Source organism: Daktulosphaira vitifoliae, unplaced genomic scaffold (genome assembly GCF_025091365.1).
Source record: "Daktulosphaira vitifoliae isolate Bord-2020 unplaced genomic scaffold, ASM2509136v1 Scaffold_5, whole genome shotgun sequence".
Classification (NCBI taxonomy): domain Eukaryota; kingdom Metazoa; phylum Arthropoda; class Insecta; order Hemiptera; family Phylloxeridae; genus Daktulosphaira; species Daktulosphaira vitifoliae.
In genome coordinates, this window is record NW_026099576.1 from 15,435,995 (window position 1) to 15,453,882 (window position 17,888).

The 17,888-nt window shown below is 24.6% G+C and overlaps 3 protein-coding genes across 7 annotated transcripts; 2 read left to right on the forward strand and 1 right to left on the reverse strand.

Annotated features, from left to right (window-relative positions):
• Positions 1 to 1,126: 1,126 nt before the first annotated feature.
• On the forward strand, positions 1,127 to 6,838 carry LOC126906682 (intraflagellar transport protein 88 homolog). The gene is made up of 12 exons (XM_050687408.1): positions 1,127 to 1,518; positions 1,601 to 1,651; positions 1,768 to 1,955; positions 2,020 to 2,209; positions 3,068 to 3,285; positions 3,408 to 3,639; positions 4,402 to 4,746; positions 4,807 to 5,141; positions 5,420 to 5,531; positions 5,592 to 5,826; positions 6,236 to 6,634; positions 6,698 to 6,838. The coding sequence occupies exons 1-12, from the start codon at positions 1,372 to 1,374 to the stop codon at positions 6,814 to 6,816; spliced, it is 2,571 nt and encodes an 856-aa protein (XP_050543365.1). The 5' UTR covers positions 1,127 to 1,371; the 3' UTR covers positions 6,817 to 6,838.
• On the reverse strand, positions 6,828 to 11,070 carry LOC126906684 (stAR-related lipid transfer protein 7, mitochondrial). 4 transcript variants are annotated; one of them, XM_050687413.1, is made up of 8 exons: positions 10,923 to 11,070; positions 10,097 to 10,444; positions 9,662 to 9,882; positions 9,240 to 9,335; positions 8,697 to 8,857; positions 7,300 to 7,482; positions 7,148 to 7,232; positions 6,828 to 7,073 (listed from the first exon to the last, which is right to left on the reverse strand). In XM_050687413.1, the coding sequence occupies exons 2-8, from the start codon at positions 10,411 to 10,413 to the stop codon at positions 6,898 to 6,900; spliced, it is 1,239 nt and encodes a 412-aa protein (XP_050543370.1). In that variant the 5' UTR covers positions 10,414 to 10,444; positions 10,923 to 11,070; the 3' UTR covers positions 6,828 to 6,897. The 4 variants fall into 4 exon arrangements, with proteins under 4 accessions (XP_050543370.1, XP_050543371.1, XP_050543368.1 ...); XM_050687414.1 differs by having other exon boundaries at positions 10,905 to 11,037; XM_050687411.1 differs by lacking the exon at positions 10,923 to 11,070 and adding an exon at positions 10,658 to 10,880.
• Positions 11,071 to 11,181: 111 nt separating this feature from the next.
• Positions 11,182 to 17,386, forward strand: LOC126906683 (acylamino-acid-releasing enzyme-like). 2 transcript variants are annotated; one of them, XM_050687410.1, is made up of 13 exons: positions 11,182 to 11,331; positions 11,583 to 11,797; positions 11,865 to 12,028; positions 12,096 to 12,241; positions 12,308 to 12,575; positions 12,636 to 12,784; positions 13,714 to 13,888; positions 14,587 to 14,838; positions 14,922 to 15,050; positions 15,114 to 15,322; positions 15,569 to 15,648; positions 16,756 to 16,971; positions 17,042 to 17,386. In XM_050687410.1, exons 1-13 carry the CDS (start codon positions 11,314 to 11,316, stop codon positions 17,151 to 17,153), a joined length of 2,133 nt encoding a protein of 710 aa, XP_050543367.1. In that variant the 5' UTR covers positions 11,182 to 11,313; the 3' UTR covers positions 17,154 to 17,386. The 2 variants fall into 2 exon arrangements, with proteins under 2 accessions (XP_050543367.1, XP_050543366.1); XM_050687409.1 differs by lacking the exon at positions 15,569 to 15,648 and adding an exon at positions 15,695 to 15,774.
• The last annotated feature ends 502 nt before the right edge of the window (positions 17,387 to 17,888 follow it).

Below are 17,888 nucleotides of genomic sequence, written 5' to 3' on the forward strand. Positions count from 1 at the left end.
AAAAAAAAAAAAAAAAAAAAACACATCTTAGTAAAACCAATACCTTCTCAGCTTCGCATCGAAGCTAAAATACAATTTTTTAAGCTTATTGGATTAAAGAATTTTTAAATTATAAACAACTTATAAAATAAAATAAAATTAACTCTCAAAATCAAAGCTTCATAACTTCTAGCTTTTGCGTATTTTTTTAAAGATTCTAGAGATGTCTGTGTATGCTTTAAATTTATTTTAAAAAATCAATAAGCTAAATACGAAATTTTGTGGTGCATATTTTTTGTGTTTCGAGTGCTATTTAATTCAGTAATAGAGAAAAGTTTTTGGAAAGTTAAAAAACATTACATAAACATAAACATTTATTTTCCTTATAACTATTGTTATAAAGAATATATAAATAATTTTATGTATTAAATCTTTATATATATTTAAGAACTTTTTCTTTATAACAAGAAAACATTTTGGGAATAAAATGGTTAAAAGGCTTCGGTACATTGTATCTGAAATCATTTGGCTTGTGTTTAATCTTCTCACAATTTAAGATAAAAAAAACTTAATTTTTTTTCTACTTTGTTTTAAAGATCGCTGATTTCAAATTTTTGCGTTTTTAAGAACCTTAATTTTTCTCCTCTGTATGTTTGGATAGCCTCAGTTATTATTTCATAAATAATTAATATACGAGTTTATGCAGGAAAAATTTAGGTAATTTTCTTTATATCATTATCTTATAAAAAGCTAGTTAGTTGAGTATGTTACCATTTGAAAAATTGATATTGATATGAACATTTGAAAAATTGATATTGATATGAACATTTGAAAAATTGGCAACATCCTTATAACGATGTTGCCAATTTTTCAAATGTTCATCCCTTATAAGAGATGAACATCAAAAATATTAATAGATCAATTAAGAAAAACATGAAATTAAAAGAAACAAAAATAAAATTATTAATAACATATTTATTATCTGATTAAATAGCGATTCTACGATAAAGCAATAATCTTATGCTTAAATAATGCTGCATATTTTCTATAAATTAGTATTAATTGTATTATAAAATAATTTTAGTACAATGAAATAGACTAATATATAAACATTTTTTAGCACATTATACCACAAAGTGTTTAAAAAAACTGAAAGTCAATAATGTATTACAATAATAAATCAACTAGTAAATGTTAAATAGTTAAAGTAATATCTTTTCAATAAATGGATTAATTACTTTTAAAACTGTACTCTATAGTGCAATTTGTGTTGTCATAGAAACAGCTTTATGTACACAAACGTAATAAAAAAAAACTTTTTTTTTTGTAACGTTATCGCTAAAATCACATAATTCTCTAATTCATACAAAATAAAAAGTAATTTTTATTAAAATGGATTCAGCTCATATTAAAAGTAAGTACAATACCTATGACAGTGAAATTTTCTCGCAATACGATTATCACTTGGATGGAATGAAAGAAGATGCAGAGGAAATTCTTAGGCAAACATTAAGGTCATCTTATAGTAGAAGAACATCAGTAAGTGGTATACAAATAAATATAGTAATTTATTTATAAAAATACATATGATCAGAATTATTTATCATTCGTACAATTTTAGATGACTACCAAGACTCCAACGGGACTTCCATTGCCTTTTACTACAACTCCCGTAAGTTTTAAAACAGTAATAACTAATTAATTAATTATTGTATTTATATTAAACAAACGTTTGAAAATGTGTTCTGATATAATTGAATTTTTACAAATAAATAATTTTTGTTTCAGCAAATAAAAGATCCACAAGCACTGATGTTGAGACCAAGTAGTTCAAGGAGCGGATCTGAAATGTCAAATAGACCAGCTACTGCAATAAGGGGTGCAGGTTATACGTCACATTCATCAGCGAGTTATGATGTTCTTAATCAACCATCGAGAACTTTAACCGTTATGCCTGAACTTAACAAAGAAGAAAGGTAATCTGAAATTAATCTTTTGTAGAATGTAGTTATTTGTTTATAAGTAATTATTTTTTTATAGAATGGAAGATAAAATAAAAAAACTAGAAAAACGCATTCACGATTTAGTAGACGAAGCTTGCTTGGCAAATGGTGATCCAAAATTAGGTTTGGAGAAAGCTAAAGATGCATCTAATAAAGAAAGAAGTCTCATTAGAATGCAAGAGCAAGCTGGGCTAAATGATTCGCACAATATCGATTTGACATTTTTGGTAAACCATTTAATTTAGTTTTATAAAAACTAGATTATGTGATTTTTTTAGGCGATTTTAAATTGGTTTAGATATTTTTCTTAGGTTATATGTTAAATTTTACATTTTTAAACAAATAAATGGTGTCGGTTTGGCACGCTTATTTACCCAATGATTGTCAATAAAGAGTGTTATTAAGGGACCAAAATGGGTCATTTTGATGCAATAAAAATAAGTTAGTTTTAAATAGAGAACGTATAAAAAAAAATATTTTTTCGTTTAATATTTTAATGTATTAAAACATTTTTTTAAAATTATGTCCACCTTATTGAACATTTAAACGTTATAAATTTTTTATGTTTTTAATATTAAAATGTAACACAATTCTTTTCGTTTTATATTTTATTACAATTTTACGTATTTAACGTAATAGGGATCGAAACATAATTTGTTGATATAAGCAGTATTAATACAGTAAATATAGTAATATTAATATATTAATTATAAGGCGAGGAAGAAGAAGAAGAAGAAGTATTAATATAGTCTAATTACTACTTTTTTCCTAACAGATTTTGTTCAAAATATAACTTCTAAAAATAATTTATTTTTGTCTTAATAACAATTGTTTTACATTATAGTTGTACTTTGTTTAACAATATTTTACCTTTGATGTCGCATATTTTTTGTTTCTCAATTTTTGATTTAGTTTTGACAACATATTTCGTTTTAAACTTTATAATTATAATGTTGTTCATTACGTTTTCTTGGACTGTTTTTAAATTAGATTCTAAGAGTTTTATAAGAGTTATTTCAGTAATTAAGTTAAGAACCAGATTGATTCTGTAAAGATAAGTATTGTTAACAAATTTAATTATTTAGGTTCTATTTACATTGGGTAACCAGTACGCGGCTAATGAGATGTACATCGAAGCTCTGAATACTTATCAAGCAATAGTAAAAAATAGATACTTCCAAAATGGAGCTCGACTTCGTGTAAATGTGGCTAATATATACGTGAAAATTGGACAGCCCGAAAAAGCAATAAAAATGTATAAAATGGCATTGGATCAAGTTCCTAATACTAACAAGAGTTTTAAGTAAATTATAGTTTATAAGTAGATTAGCATCAAATTAAATTAAGACAACCCCTCATTCTGCGGGTTGCCTTGTAAAAAAATGTATTACTCAATGCATTTACATAATTATAATATTTTTTTAGAAGAGCAATTACTCACAACATAGGTATAGTATTATTAAAGTTAGAAAAATATGAAGACGCTTGTTCAAATTTTGAATACATTATGCATGAAAAACCAGCTGTAAAACCTTGTTTTCACGCAATTTTATGCTACTACATGTTAGGGAATAAAGAAAAACTAAAAATGTTATTCAAACAAATGTTGGAAATCTCTTTAGATGTAGATTTTGAAGACAAGTATGCGGCACATTTGGTATATATTTGTGATAATAATAATATTGAAATACAAAGAGTTTTTTTTGGTTTTCTTTAAAAGCCTATGATATAGAAACAGAACCGTTTCTCCTCTGAATATAAATGTGGTATGAAATAAATAATTGATAAAAATCTTTCATAAAATAAACTTTTATCATAGTTGTAGAATAATCAGTTAAATATATTAAGAGTCCAGTCGGATTGAAAACGCATACATTTAGGATCTTGTGTAAATAAATAACACATGTTTTTTTATGAATGTATTAAAGCTTTTAATGGATTATTGTATTATTTGAAATTATTTCGTTAAAGTGATTCAATTTCTTATTTATTAATAAATTCAAATACAACATATGTCTCTTTTTCATAAGAACTGTGGTATTATATGAACGTGTCATCAATGACCTAAGAGACCACTGTTGATACTTAGTAATATTTTAAATTTAATTTATAAAAAAACTTAATTTTTTTTTTTTTAAGCTCACATACAATTGGATATAAAGCGAGTTGTCTTTACGTTTATTTACGCTTTTTACTTATGAAATACTTATTTTAATCTTATGATATTATCCAAACAATATTATTATTTTTATTTGCAAATTGAAAATCCCAGCTACGCCCTTTTTTGGCTGCTATTGTCTCTCTCTTTCTGGAATAACTAGTTACGATGCCTGTCAGCGATACTGTTTATCGATTTATTACAAATAATAATGTATTTTCAAAAAAAAAAATGTTATATTATATCAATTTTTTTTTTAAGGATGACCCTGAAGCAGCTTTGCTAGCAGAAGCTATTAAATCAGATGAGTTAACTTTATATGAAAAACGATTAAAACAGAATTTTGAAAATATTGTTTTAAATGCAGCACATCTAATATCATCAGTAATCGAAGAAACGTTTAACGAAGGTTATTTGTGGTGTTTAGATATCATTAAAAGTTCAAGATATTCTTATTTGGCTGGTCATCTGGAGATAAACAAAGCCGTTGGATTTTTATATCAAAATAATATCGAATTGGCAGTTGATACTTTAAAAGCTTTTGATAATAAAGATAGTAAAGTGGCAAGTGCGGCTGCTACCAATTTATCGTTCATTCATTTCCTAGTGCGTATAAAAAATAATAGTTTCATACAAACGAAATATTAACATATTTAACGTATTTAGAAAGGTGATTTAGAACAAGCTCATAAAACTTCAGCAGCAGCACAAGATGTTGATTCTTTGAATGCCTTAGCTTATGTCAATCATGGTAATTGTTATTATGCCAAAGAAGATTTTTATAAAGCTAAAGAATTATACACAAGGGCTTTGGACCAAGATCCATCATGCTCGGAAGCAGTTTATAATTTAGGATTAGCTAACAAACAGCTCGGTCTTATAGATGATGCCATTGATTGTTTTCAAAAACTCCACGTGGTTATTAGCAATCATCCAGAAGTTATTTATCAGATTGCATCGCTAAATGAAATGATTGGTGATTCGGAACAGGCTATTGAATGGTACGTATAAATCTGTGGTTTAGATTGTAAAAGTCCATTAAAGAGTTTTGGCAGAATAATTTTAAAAAACCATCATTTATTTTTTGAGATCGACTTTATAAGATTGAAGTTAAAATTTACATAACAATAAAAATAAAATAAAAAATTGAATTAGAATATTTTTTTGGATTTGAATAAAGCATAGCTTGTATGGCTTCTTTATGTATTTACGCTTGGCGTTAATTATCGTAATATTTGTCTAATTAAGTCTCTTATAATATTGTTTTGTTCAACATTAGGTATTTGCAACTTTTGAGTATAGTACCGGACGATGTAGGTGTTCTACAAAGGCTTGGTGATATTTATGAAAATATCAATGACAAGCAACAGGCTTATCATTATTACTACGAGGTATTAAAGACATTATATTCTTGTAATTATAAATTTATACTAACATGATTGATTTTATAGTCATATAGATATTACCCTTCTAATTTGGAAGTCTTAGATTGGTTAGGAGCATATTTTGTCGAAATGCGAGTACCAGAAAAAGCTATAGACTACTTCGAACAAGCGTCCTTAATGCAACCTGCTGAACCCAAATGGTTGATGTTAATTGGATCTTGTTATCGTCGTGTTGGCAATTATCAATTAGCTTTTCAAACTTATAAAGACGTGTTAAGAAAATTTCCAGATAACATTGAGTGTAAGTTTAATCCAATATTGATTTTTTTAACTTACTTTTTTTGGAGATTTTTCCAATTTACGGGGGAAAAAAAAGTCATTTAATAATAAATATGATCTAAAGTGTTAAAATGGCTTCAAAAAATAACAAAAATGTCTTAAAAATCGAAAAAATAAGTTTTATTTTTTAATTCTTCATAATATAATTCAATTTATGTTATGAAGAAATATGTGCTTGTAGAATATCGTCTAATATAATTCTAAAAAAATGCAATATGCAATGATAATTGAGCTCTACTTTTAAATGAAGAGAATCTAGATAATGGCAATAACTAACGTACAAAATTTTTTTTCCCTTTCCTCGCTATTATTACCAAATAGGTACTTAATTTTTAGACTTCAAGTAAGTAATTTTTGATCGTTTAATTTAGGTTTGAAATTATTAATAAGGATATGTACAGACTTGGGTCTTAAAGAAGCTTCCGAATACAGTGAAATGTTAAGAAAAACGGAGAAAACCAAAGATATCAGGGAACGTATAAGCACAGCACGCACTACTTATCGCAAGACAATGGAAACAAGAGGTGGTACAGGATTAGCAACTTCAACAATTTTAAATAAAAGTCAAATTGAGTATCCCCAAAAACAAAACAAAACAGGAGAAACAAATATTTACATTCATGATGCATCAAAAAATGATGAAATTTCTCAACGTCCCAGAACTGCAAGGGGAGGAACACCTATGGTTGGATCATTAACGCCATTGATAAGCAAGTATGTTCAAAATGGCGAAAGTGATATTAATTTGTATGAAAGAAATAATACAATAGGTATTTAAAAAATTATTTATCTTTAGTATAAAAATAACTTTACATAAAATCAACATTTTTTAGAAACATATGATGATCCAATGGGTCCAATACAAAGACCGCTTACATCAACAACTAGACCAATTACATCTTTAGAAAAAGAATTTGAAGATGAAGAAGTCGTAGATCTCTTACCAGAATAATAATAAAATACTAAAATATTAACAGTTTAATTTAAATATAATATAACTCTATATTAAAATAAAAAAACAAAATAAAATGTTTTAAAACAAACAATAACTGAATAGCCATGACATCCAACCTTGGGTTTGCTTTTCTGAATTCTTATAATTGGTTTCTATGTTTAATTGGTCAGGTGATAATGAATTATTTGAATCTCTGCGCCTTCGAGCCAATTCTAAAGCTGCTTTTCTTTGATCATTAAAAAATGAGGGCATTCCTTGACAATTAAATTGATTATATACAAGTGTTACTATCTATTAAAAACAGCTGACTAAGAAACTCTAATTTTACCTTTAGATTGATACCATGATGTGAGGTAATTAGAAACTGTAACACCAGGATCATCAAAATAGGTAATAGAAAATTCTACACCAGCCTAATAGAAATAAAATTTTTAAGTTGAAGAATAATACAACAATAATATAATAAAATTAAAAACTGACTTTATCAAAATCAGTTCTTGGTTTAATTACAATGTATGACCAATAGTTTTTAACTCTCCATTTGCCGGAATACTCAGGATAATCTGGATGTTCAGTACTTTCACACACAATAGACATGATTTTTTCTTCTTCATCAATCCTATAGCGACGTTTAAATACATAATCTCGGTTTTGAAACCATTTCTAAATAATAAAATGTATGAAAATTCTTTTATCAAATAACTTTATTTTATATAATAAATAATTAGGGTTGTGAATTTAATGTACTAAGAAACCATTAGAAAAGTTTGTAAATAATCACTAAAAACTTACAAAATATATATATTGTTGAATTTAAGAATATATGCTTTTATTTTGATTAAACTTGTATGACATTGCAAAACAAAAAAAAATTAAAAATGCATTAAAATTACAGCTCTATTGATAATTCATGGAAAATAAATGTTTCAAGTTATTCCTGTTCTTAAAAACATAACTCAAAAAAAAAAAAAAAGAATTATAATAAATTAAATTTTAAAGTCTCTCTTTTGAAAATATTAAATGACATTAATAAAAATTTTCTAATTTGAAATTTTGAATTTTGTTTCTATTCATGCCAATAGATGTTATAATGATAACTTCATAGTTTTACTAAATCATACGGATTTTATTTTATGATATAAAGGTACTGAATATCATTACTGTATTAGTATTAATTTATTTAAACCAAAAAATAAAACCTATTTTAATTTTAATAATAAAATTTTTAAATAGCCAGTTTATAGTTCTTTTATAAAAAAAAAATTTTTAATGGGACGATAATAATTTTAGACCGAGTAATTATTGAAATACAGGCATTTTGATATACAGTGTGGGTAGGTAACGTGGGTGGAGTATGCATTAAAAATATAAACCATTACAAACTGTACCCATCTGCATTACATACCCACTTTTTGTATTGAAATGCTTATAATTCAATAATTGTTCATCTCAAACTTGTTTTATTCATTTTTGTAAGAACAATGCTAAAAAATTGGCTACTTTGAATTTTTGAAAAATTTTATATTAAAAAAAAATATATATATATATTATAACAAAATGTTAATTGTATGAAAAGTTATAATAGTTGTCAGTTGGATCTCTTCTATTCTGTATAATATATTTGTGCGACAGAACAAAAATTATGTTGTAACATTTTTTTTAATATTAAATTTATTGCTTTTATTAGTAGTAATGTTTAATATACTTCATTGTTAGCTTAAGAAAAAATATATAAATACTAAAAAAAATAAATTGTAACCTTAAATGTTAGCAAAAATTGTTCATATTTTTAATTTTTCGGCTATTTGTGTTGAAAAATAATTACTGTGTACCTAAAATTAAAAATTATAATTTTTTTTAATTATTAAGTAAATTACCGGCCAGCGAAGTTCCCAATAAATTAAATCACTACAGGTAAGAGGCTCACTATCTAAAATATTGAGATCTACTGACATTTTATCCCATTCCTTTCGATATTCTAAATCAAGTTGAACTTGCATGAAGTCTAAAGCAGACACATCATCGAACCATCCATGAACTAAAATAATTAAATTCAATATAGTTGTTATATGTTAAAAATTTTAATGGTTTGATGCAGAAATTCAAATTAATTTGTAGCTACCAAAACATTTAATGTATACATGATTATTTTTTATAAAAAAGGTATTAAAGTTTAAAATACCATCTTTTATGCTATCTTAAATTAATTAATAGAATACTTTCAAACTATTGAAGCCATTAATATTCAAAACCCACACTCAATTATGCATAAATAATTTTTAATTATATTTTCAATAATTTTTTCAGTAGTTTTTGAAAAAAAAAGGTATACTTTTGAACGGTAGTAGACAAGACAAAAAAACACTCAAAATATTATCATAAGGGCTACTATTAATAAAAAAAGGGAAAGTTTTTCTAACCTTTATATACATATAATTTTTGATCCGGATAATCAACATTACATTTTCTCCAAGCCTTGAAATTTTTATGGGTAGAAAAAGGTTCCCAACCATTTTCTGAAAATTCAAGAAATGTATACTTTAGTATTAAATCTGACTAAAGAAAAAACTATAAATATAATATAAATTTGTCTAAATTAAATTGATTTTATTAATGGATAATTATATAGAATGCAGGTAAACTATTAATAATTAAAAAATGTTTAATAAACATATTCATTTGAAAAAAAAAAATGATTTTGAGTGTGAAAAAGTTTCTTTTTTATACATTGAATATGAATAAGTTAAATTTTTTAGTGAATTAAAACTTTTCAACCTTGGACATAAATATTAAGAGAAGAGATACATATTATTATTATTATAATACAATTTGTATCAATTACCACACATGTTTTTACATCTTGAGCAATCACAAATATCTATTAAACATTCCCTAGAGTTTTGAATTTTATCAGTTGTATTAATTTTAATTTCATTATTTTGTTTTAAACTTGAAGAATCATGTTTGAAATTTTCGTTTGTTTTATTTGTGTTATGAACATTTGCACTACCAAAAGCATTATTTTGTTCTAATTTATCAATTATTTTAAATTCTTGACCTAATCTAAAATTAAAAAAAATGAATGATTAAATATAAATATTTATAAAGTTACTAAAATTTAAAATATTTAATAATTGATATACATCAATTTTATACTATCATTAAACATATTTTGGATTTTAAATGGATTATACCTAGGGGTTTAATTTTGCCCAGAGAATAAAATATCAGTTACATATTAAGTTATGTCAAAAATGATAAATATAATGAACATTACCTTAAAAGTTCATCAAAACATATCCTTTCATTATACCAGTCAAATGTTAATGGCAACGATATACATAATACTAAACGTTCTTTATGTCTGGTTATTAGTTTTTGGTAATTTTGAATAGAAGGGAACAATTTTTTACAAAGATTAAATTTTTGTTTTTTTGATAAATGTAATGCACATTCATTAAGTAAGGCCACAAAATAGTTATTGTTTAATGAATTTTCCCAATATTTTGCAAAAGATTGATATATATTTATTTTACTACATCTAGATGGAGGTAATAATAAATAAGATTTACAAATGCTACTTGTTAGTGTCATAGTTCTGGTTTCATGATTGATGTATTATTACCTAAAGCAAAATAACATTTAAATTAGTTTATATTAATATTCAGCATGTTTAATATTAAAAAAATAAAACAGGTAAGACAAGCAATATATTACTCAATAGATATAACATAATTTTTCATTTAATAAATAAAATATTCAAGTTTTAATTACATTTTTAAATAAGATTTAAATTTTCAAAAAGTATATTATTTGATAATAATATTATTAAACTTACAAAAAAATTGATAATTAATGACCTAAATAAAGATAATTTTTAAAAACGTTTGTTATACTCATCATTTAATTAATATCATTAAGTTAGAAACCATAAATTAATAAAATAAGAATTATGAATAGATTAAAGAATATTTAATTTATGTAAAATAAATTTCTAATAGGCAACACATATAGCTGAAGAGTATACTTAATAGACTAATAAATAGAAGCATGCAAATTTTACTAAATTCTGAAATAAGTCTTACAAGGTTATTGTAACAAACCTGCGCGAAAGAATGCAGACTCTTTATCTGACACAAAATTTTCAAGCTTTAGGTTCTTTCAAGTTTATCATGGGCGGGTCATGTGATTGCTGATAAAACTAAACCGGTGAATGGTTTATCAAATTATTACACTTGGACGATAAAAAATCCAAATCAAAAAAAGTAGTTTTGTTGAAAATTAATGGTATCCTAATATCGGTAAAACATATTTTAACAAAAAAAAGAAATTATATTATATTGTAACTACAATAAACTAATAGTTTATAAAAAGAAATTCAATATTTTCGATCGTAAATATTGTTATATTTTTTTACAATATAATTACAATAATATCATTTTCTTATTATTATTATTGTATATTATTTTATTCTACACCAGTAAAAAATTTAAAATGACACACGTTAAAAATGTAAGTGTATAATAAAAGTAGTATTACTAAATTCATGTCTATAGTGTTTATGAAATATTTTTTTAATTGAAATTATAGTTTATAATATTTTTTGATGAAATTATATATATATTATTTGTTTATCTTATGATAATTTATTTCATTTATACTGTACTCGTGAGCATTTCCAAAATTTTCTGATAAGTAGTACTACCATAAGTATAGCAATATTAATTGAGTTTAAATTAAATTAATTTTTTATTCTCTTTTAGATTGATAAAGTAGTATCTGCTTATCGTCTGGCTACTCAATATCCAGCACTGTTTAAAGCTAGAATACTTGATTGTTCTTTAAATTCAGTTAGTGTTGAATCTGTATGGACACAACGTGTTTTAGAAAGATTATCTGCAACTAAGTACCGTCAAACAGTTATATCTGATTATAAACACTTTAAAGCATCATCTCCACCCAGTGAAATTACAAATGAGTACTGTTATTCAAAATCTAAAAAAGTTAATTTTTTATGTCATGTTTAAATTACCTTATTTATTTAGGTTACTAAGTGCTTATTCAAAATCTAATAAGTATTATTGTGTAATTAGAGAAATAGATTCAGGAAAGGATACAAAACAATACTTAGAAATTTGGTCCAATTTTTTTTTAATTAAAAATTATGATTTAAATACTTTAGATGTACATGGAAAAGTATATGCTGACAGTTAATATTTATTATTAATTAAATTAATTGATTTATTGAAATTAATTTGGTTTTATTATTTTATTAGTTGAATTTGCTACATTACAGTGGTCTCCAGATGAAAGTAAAATTATGTTTATTGCAGAAAACAAAGTTCCAAAATCAGAGCCATTCTACAAACAAAAATTAAATTCGAATGATTCAGAAACTCAAAAGAAAGATTCTATTACACCTGTAAAATAAGAATTCTTGTTATTTAATTCATAGCCGAAAAAGGTTATATTAATTTTATAAATTTAGGGTAATGAATATGAATGGAGACAAGATTGGGGTGAACAAATGGTTGGAAAAGTTTGTCCAGTTATAGTTGTCTGTGATATAAATAAAGATACAATAGAAGTTCTATCAAATATTCCTGATGACATCAATCCAGCAGGAGCTAATTGGATTCCTGATGGAAGTGGAATTGTTGCAATTGGATATTCAGTTGTACCTCGAAAACTTGGACTTATATATTGTACTAACCGACTAAGTCATATATTTTCTTTGACATTGGATGGGAATTATAGTAGGTTTATTTATTTATCTTTTATTCTCAATATTTTCAATAATTTATCTAATATTCAAGGCATATTGAGCTCAACTTCAGAAAATATTTCTGTGAAGTCTCCTCGATTTAATTCTAGTGGTACTAAGCTTATTTGGCTAGAACATTTAGCTGGAGGACCACATCATTCATGCTTTAAACTTATGTGTTGTAATTGGTTAACTAAAGAAGTAATTAGACTCAATATTTTATTTAATTACTAATTATTAAGTTTTTTAAATTTTGTAATTACTCAATTTGAATTGGATCATCATCGGGAAACATTTCTAATGCAATACATTCCATTAAAATCTTTGTTATATTTTAGATAAATGTTTAGGCGATTTGGGGTTTTAAGATTAAGTGAATCATTCATTTATAAAAGTAGTTGTTCAATAAGTTAAATTTTAGGGGAATTTAAAAGATTATATATTGTCTTATACAATTTTGCCTTATTATTATTGTTTTTGATAATTTCAATTATAATTCTGCATAAGCTTTTAAATTATAAATACTTAATTAATTTCTGGCAAGATTGTTTATAAAAGTTTAATCTTTTTAATTTTTCTAAAATATAAATTTTTGAGTTCAAAAATAAAAGATTCAAGTATAAAATTAATTTTTTATAATTTATAAGTGTCTATCATATACTGTGAATTACATTTGTATTTTATGTTCATAAACAGTTTTATATTTATACATATTCAGAATATCTGCTAAGCTTAGTTTGACATCCCTGTTAATTTTTTGTTTTCCTTTTCCATTAATTCTACTTAAACTATTTTTGTGTTAATAATTGTTTAATGTTTTTGTAAAAATTGTAAATTACTATTTTATATTAATTCTATTATAATTTGTATTAAATAGGTCCCTGTCTGTTTGTTATTAAAACAAAATAAATAATTTATACTTTAATGAAAAATAAGTCTACAATGGAGTAATTAAATACTTAAATAATTACAAATCAATTCTCAGTAATTTTTGCCTTTTTAGCTATGAAATAATTAAAATTATTTAAGTAATTGTTAGTCTTAATTTTAATTAAATATAACTATTGTATTTTTCATCAAGTATATCTTTTATAGTATTTTTTTAAATTGTGTTTAAATTTTTTTTTTAGATAACTACAGTAGTTGATATTGAAAATAAATTTTTAGATATTAGTGGAAAGCAATTACCTTTTTATGGGCTATATAATCAAACATTTCCACAAAGATGCTGGTTAAATGATCAAAAAACTATTGTAATCAGTACGCCTCAAGGGGGTTCAATACATACATATGCTATTGATACTGGTAATATATTAAATGTATTATTATATATGAAATAATTAAATTAATTTGAATAATAATGCAATAAAAAATGAAGAAAAGAAATTACTTAACAAGTTTTTGTTGAGTAATAAATTGTATGTTTCAAGTGTGAACATTTAAAAATGACTAATAAAACTTGTAATAAATGTTGAAAATATTTAAAAAATATGAATTACAATAAAAATTGCTTAATGAAAACATTTTATAGAAGTTCTAATATTATTAAAAATAAAAATAAAAATGGTTTGACACTGTGAAAAACTCAAAATACAATTAGTTGTGGTTGAATTCATAGGCGCCCGCAGGAAATTTATCAGGGGGGGGTCCAAAAAAAATTAAATACCAAAAAGTAACATTAAATAAAGTGTTTATTAACTGAAAATTGCAAAATATATATATATATATAACTATTATATATATTCATGAGTCATTAATAAATAAAAATATTCAGATTATACAAATTTAAATCAGATTGGTTATAATTTTTAAAAATGTATTTCCAAAGTCCAGGGGGGGGCAAACGCCCCCTCTTGCCACCCCCTGCGGGCGCCCATGGTTGAATTATACTAATTGTAGCTAGCTAGAAATGATCGGCCCTGTATATATTATTATATTAAATAATTAAACTAAATAATAGCTAAGAAAAATCATTAATTAAATTTTAAATTTTTATTACACAGAATCAAAAACTATTAGCTATCTACCTATAGTCGAACCTTTTCGTGAATCATTAACTGTATTAGATGTGTTTGAAGATAATTTAGTGCTATATAAGTCATCACTGAATAGACCTGGACAATTATTTGTGGGCAAAGTGAATATTATGAATGGTTTTTACGATTTCAAAAATATTAGTGTAAGTGAAATTTCACCATTACATAAACTACCCAACAGTAATGAATTTATTGTTGAGCATGGAATAACATTGCATGGTAAGAATATATTAAATTTATGAAAATATGTACCACTATTATTTTAATATTTAAATCTATTGATAAATCTAATTTAATTATAGATAAACCAACAACCATTTATTATGGTCCAAAAAATAGTAAATGTCCCTTAATTGTATGGCCACATGGTGGACCTCATTCTCAATCAGTAGATTCTTATATAGCTGATGCTGCATTTTTTGTTCAAATTGGTAGATAAAAATGATTATATCATAAAAATAAAGAAAATAATTAAGAATGACTATGGAGTTTAGGTTTTGCTGTTTTATTCGTTAACTACAGAGGATCTACTGGATTGGGTCAAGATTATGTTGAATCATTATTAGGTCATATTGGTGATGCTGATGTTAAAGATGTTTACAATGCTGTTGAAGCAAATCCTCAATGGTCAAATAGGAAACTTTTACTTTATGGTGGATCACATGGTGGATTCATAGTCACTCATTTAAGTGGACAATATCCGGTAAATGTAAAACATTAGTTGATCAAAATATATAAAAATTAGGTTTTTTTTTAAAGTCTCACATTTGTGTTTTTATCATATTGTTTTTTATTATAAATTTTTAATTAAGACTAAAGTAATGTAGCAATATTTTAAACATTTGAGTTAATTCAGATGTGCCATATTTGAGAAATACTACATTTAAAACTATTTTTAAATATAAAAAAATTATTTGGTATAATTAATTATGAAATGATTCAATTACAGGGTAAATTTAAAGCAGTTAGTGCTTTAAATCCTGTCACTGATCTGGTTTCTATGTTTGGTACTACAGATATTACTGATTGGTATGTTTTTATTTTGTAAACTTATAGTACAATCCGTGTTTTTCAGAATAAATTTAATGCTGTGTCGACAAGAAATCCTGCTATAGATATTCTTTCATTACTAAGTATTTCTGATATTCCTGATTGGTAAGAATAAAATATTCAGTAAAACACGGATTTGTAAGTTGATTATTTTCAATGCATTATGTATTGATTAATTACACATATAATTAATAAAAAATAATAGATTCTAATGTATCTTATTAAAAAAAAAGTATTAAATATATGTACATCTTTGTAAAAGAATATAAGATCATTATGTTTTTAATGGTGAATTTACCTAGTTCAGTCAATAATGTGTTATGCATCTTGATACCAGCTTTTAGGGGTTTCATTGTGGTCATACTTTCCCCCCTTTCAAAAAACTTAAGCTGACCCTGGTGTACCTGTTCAAAGGTACTGGTTTTCAATTATGTTGCATTCTGCTGTGTAGGTTTTCTCATACACTCTGGCACAAGCAATAGTTTTTAGAGAAGATGTTGCATATAAATTAACAAATTAATTTAATGAAATTATAATAAAGTGTTATATTTAAAGCTTTAAGGTTTTACTGTCAGATAAATGTAATTTTATTTTAATAATTTTTACTTGAGTGTATAGTTGCTTAAGATGCAATATATCCTTTTTTCAGTTCACTAAACTCTTCCCCATGAAAATTTAAATATCATAGTGTTACTAACTCAATTTGACCAAAAAGTGAGATATCTGATGTTATACCTTAAGCAATTATATATTAATAAGGATTTTTATTCAATAGAAGTTAGAGAAACTTTTGAATTTTCTAATCGACTCCCAAATTATAGACATATCCAAGTTAAATTTTATGAAATTCAATCTTTCAACTTTTCTAAATTAAAAAATTAAAAATTTTGTTATAAATATTTGTCTAACTAGAAACTATGTCATTAGCAACTGTCTCCTTAACACATATCATAATTAACTGACTTTCAGTATATATACTTATTGTTCTAACTTGTAACAGATTATATATTACTAAAAAAAAAAAAAATTTTCACAATAAAATCAATAAACAAATTGTCTTTTAAGTATAATACTTTATTCTTACAGGGCTGTTACTGAAACAGGATACAATTATTTTGATGTGGATAATGTAGAAGATTCTAAGGATATTATAATGAAAATGGCTGATAGTTCACCAATGAAGTTTGCTCATAATGTCAAGGCACCTACTTTATTATTATTAGGAGAAAAAGATTTACGTGTTCCTCCATCTCAGGGAATATCCTATTATCATTTTCTTAAAAAACATGGAGTTGTCACAAAGTAATTTTAAATTTCTGTAGAGATTTTAAGTTTGTTCCTAATTTAATTATTTACATATCATTGTTTTTAGAATATTAATGTATAATGATTGCCATCCTTTAAGTTCAGTATCAGCAGACATGGATAGTTCTATAAATACAGCATTGTGGTTTATCAAATATTCAAGTGATGAATCTAAGTAATGAGTTTAATGACTGTTCAGATATTTTTTCATTTATTGTTTCACAGTAAAATAATTAGTTATATGAAAAAATTTAACCTAATAAGTTATTTTTTAATCTTTTGTACTTGTTTATTTTATTTTTGTATGAATTAAGCACAAAATTTTTTATTAGAGCTCTTATAATTTATACTGTTATAAATACAAAACTATTATTTTTTATTACTCAAAAATAAATAATTATATTATTTTAAATACTTACATGTGTTTATAATTGAATTTAGTTTCAAAGTAAAAAATGATAGTTTTAAATTATTATTCTATTTAAAGCTTAATGTCCTCGTTTAAAAGCTATCCTTGTTAAAAAAGACGAGAAAACTTACATAGTTTAACATAACATAATCAAACTTCAAAACTTACACACTGAAGAACATTTATGACTGAGCTAAATTAATATGGACATTTTCTAAGGAATCAAAGAGGAGCGGCAGTTTATTTTCCTTAGGCTTTATGTTAATAAACTTTTTGTATATATTTTAAATTATAAAATTTCACAAAATAAGATTTTTGGTAATTAAAAAATTTAAAATTTATGCATTAATTAATGTAATGACTATTACAACATCAAAAATATAGTATAAAATGTATCATTACCTCCTACAAAAAAGGGTAGTAACACTATCCTGAAGGTGTACAAATGTGCTCCCTGCATTTAAAGATTACATACGGTTGATAACTAAATAAAGTATTCAGAACC